Source organism: Palaemon carinicauda, chromosome 4 (genome assembly GCF_036898095.1).
Source record: "Palaemon carinicauda isolate YSFRI2023 chromosome 4, ASM3689809v2, whole genome shotgun sequence".
NCBI lineage: Eukaryota > Metazoa > Arthropoda > Malacostraca > Decapoda > Palaemonidae > Palaemon > Palaemon carinicauda.
This window is the reverse complement of record NC_090728.1, coordinates 50,648,332-50,650,831: the sequence shown is the minus strand read 5'-3', so window position 1 is coordinate 50,650,831 and position 2,500 is coordinate 50,648,332. Positions and strand designations below refer to the sequence as shown.

General features: G+C 27.6%; 1 protein-coding gene across 2 annotated transcripts in view; it reads right to left on the bottom strand.

Annotated features, from left to right (window-relative positions):
- Window positions 1-544: 544 nt before the first annotated feature.
- The window catches only part of LOC137639078 (uncharacterized), a 4,505-nt gene continuing 2,549 nt past the window's right edge, over window positions 545-2,500 (bottom strand). For both annotated transcript variants that reach the window (XM_068371400.1, XM_068371402.1), the window contains exon 3: window positions 545-1,504. In XM_068371400.1, coding sequence (XP_068227501.1) covers window positions 1,387-1,504 — 118 coding nt within the window. In that variant the 3' untranslated portion in view covers window positions 545-1,386. The remainder of the gene's footprint in view (window positions 1,505-2,500) is intronic.

The window sequence follows — 2,500 nt, the reverse complement described above, 5'->3', positions numbered from 1 at the left end:
CCCTTGAGCATATAGTATCTTTCCTTTCCAACTAGGGTTATAGCTTGGTTTATAATAATAATAATAATAATAATAATAATAATGATAATAATAATAATAATAACAATAATAATAATAATAATAAGAATAATGATAATGATAATCATAATAATAATAATAATAATAATAATAATAATAATAATAATAATGGTTTTAATGATAACAATAATATAAATAATAATAGTAATTCTATTAATAATAGTAGTTTTACAGATGATAATATATATATATATATATATATATATATATATATATACATATATATATATATATATATATATATATATATATATATATATATATATATATAGGAATAGAATAGCAAAAATAAATCATAAAAATCTTTATAACTATTTAAAAAGACGTTCTGAAATGAAGGTACTCAAATAAAAATCCAAATTACGAAGCTAACCCGATTCTTTAGTATACCGCAGCTTCCAGGGCCTGGAAAAAGGGACAATATGCGATAAGTGATCTCGGCAACACCATTTCCGGAGACAATGTTATCTAAAGACATCAGTGACTACACAATATGGTTCCGAAAGTGTATACATACATTCATTACAAATAACATTTGCCCAGTGTCTTAAAACCTACGAAATATCACTTCTCCCCTGTTGAAGATTTGCCGTAAAAACGGTATGAGTCGTGGGATAAATGCTCCCAGGCTATTACCGTTTTTTAAAAAATGGATATATTGACGTTAAGGAGTGATATTACGGTCACCAACCAGTAAAAAATAATAACAAAGTAGGGTAAAAATTACGGTCACCTTTATTTTACTAAAATACGGCTAAGAACAATATATTCATACTAAGAATTTCCGATTAAAATTACGGCTTTTTTAATAGGGCTGAGAACATTACATTTATTCTAAGAATTTCCGATTAAAATTACGGCTTTTTTAACATTTATTTAACGTTATTAATAACATATTCTGTCTCGGCAATATGGTTACGAGAGTGAATATAACTTCATCACAAATAACATTATGCCGGTAACTTAAAACCTACGAAAAAACACTTTATAGGTCGATCATGAATGACAGAGGCAAGGGATAGCGACATTGCCCTAGCAAGCGGGACAATGCCCTAGAGACCGACCATATATTATATGATCAGAGCCCAAGCCCCCTTTCCACCCAAGCTAGGACCAGGGAGAGCCAGGCAATGACTGCTGATGACTCAACAAATAGACCTAAAGGCTCCCCCAAACCGCCCCACCCCCCAACCTTAGCTCACAATGATGGTAAGGCTGCAGACATTAAAGGCACTAACGAGTCTGAGCAGGACTCGAACCCCCGTCTGGTAAACACCAGGCAGAGACGTTACCAATCAGGCCAAAACATCATTCTGTCTCGATTTCTTGAAAGAGTTTCTGTTTCTGACTTCCAGGCAGACTGCACATAAGCGAGAAGTCCTTGCATTCGTTGACGAAATCTTCATACTGTTCCGGTACGAGAGACCTGCAGGGAAAAAATATTATTATTATTATTATTATTATTATTATTATTATTATTATTATTATTATTAATATTATTTTTATCTTTAAAGTTATTATTATTAAAAAAATTATCACTATCGTTATTTATAAAATTATTATCATTAAAACCATTATTATATTATAATTTTTATTATTATTAATATTATTATTATTATTATTATTATTATTATTATTATTATTATTATTATTATTATTTTTATTACTATTAATATTATTATTATTATTATTATTATTATTATTATTATCTTTAAAACTAATATCATTAATAAAGTTATTATTATTATTATTATTATTATTATTATTATTATTATTATTATTATTATTATTATCTTTAAAACTAATATCATTAATAAAATTATTATTATTATTATTATTGTTATTGTTATTATTATTACTACTACTACCCAAGCTACAACCCCAGTTAGAAAAGCAAGATGCTATAAGCCCAAGGGCTCCAACAGTGAAAAATAGCCCAGTGAGGAGAGGAAATAAGGAAATAAATAAATGATGAGAAAAAAATGACAATAAATCATTCTAAAAACAGTAAGAACATCAAAACAGATATTTCATATATAAACTTTAAAAAGACTCATGTCAGCCTGTTCAACATAAAAAACAAATTTGCTGCAACTTTGAACTTTTGAAGTTCTACTGATTCAAATACCCGATTAGGAAGATCATTCCACAACTTAGTCACAGCTGGAATAAAACTTCTAGAATACTGTGTAGTATTGGGTCTCATGATGGAGAAGGCCTGACTATTAGAATTAACTGCCTGCCTAGTATTACGAACCGGATGGAACTCTTATTTTAAACTATTCTTTCCATATCGACTGCATGCATCCCAAAATTATGTCCATGAACATCTCAGTCTGTATATTCACAAAAAAAAAAAAAAAAAAAAAAAAAAAAAAAAAAAAAAAAAAAAAAAAAAAAAAAAAAAAAAAAAAAAAAAAAA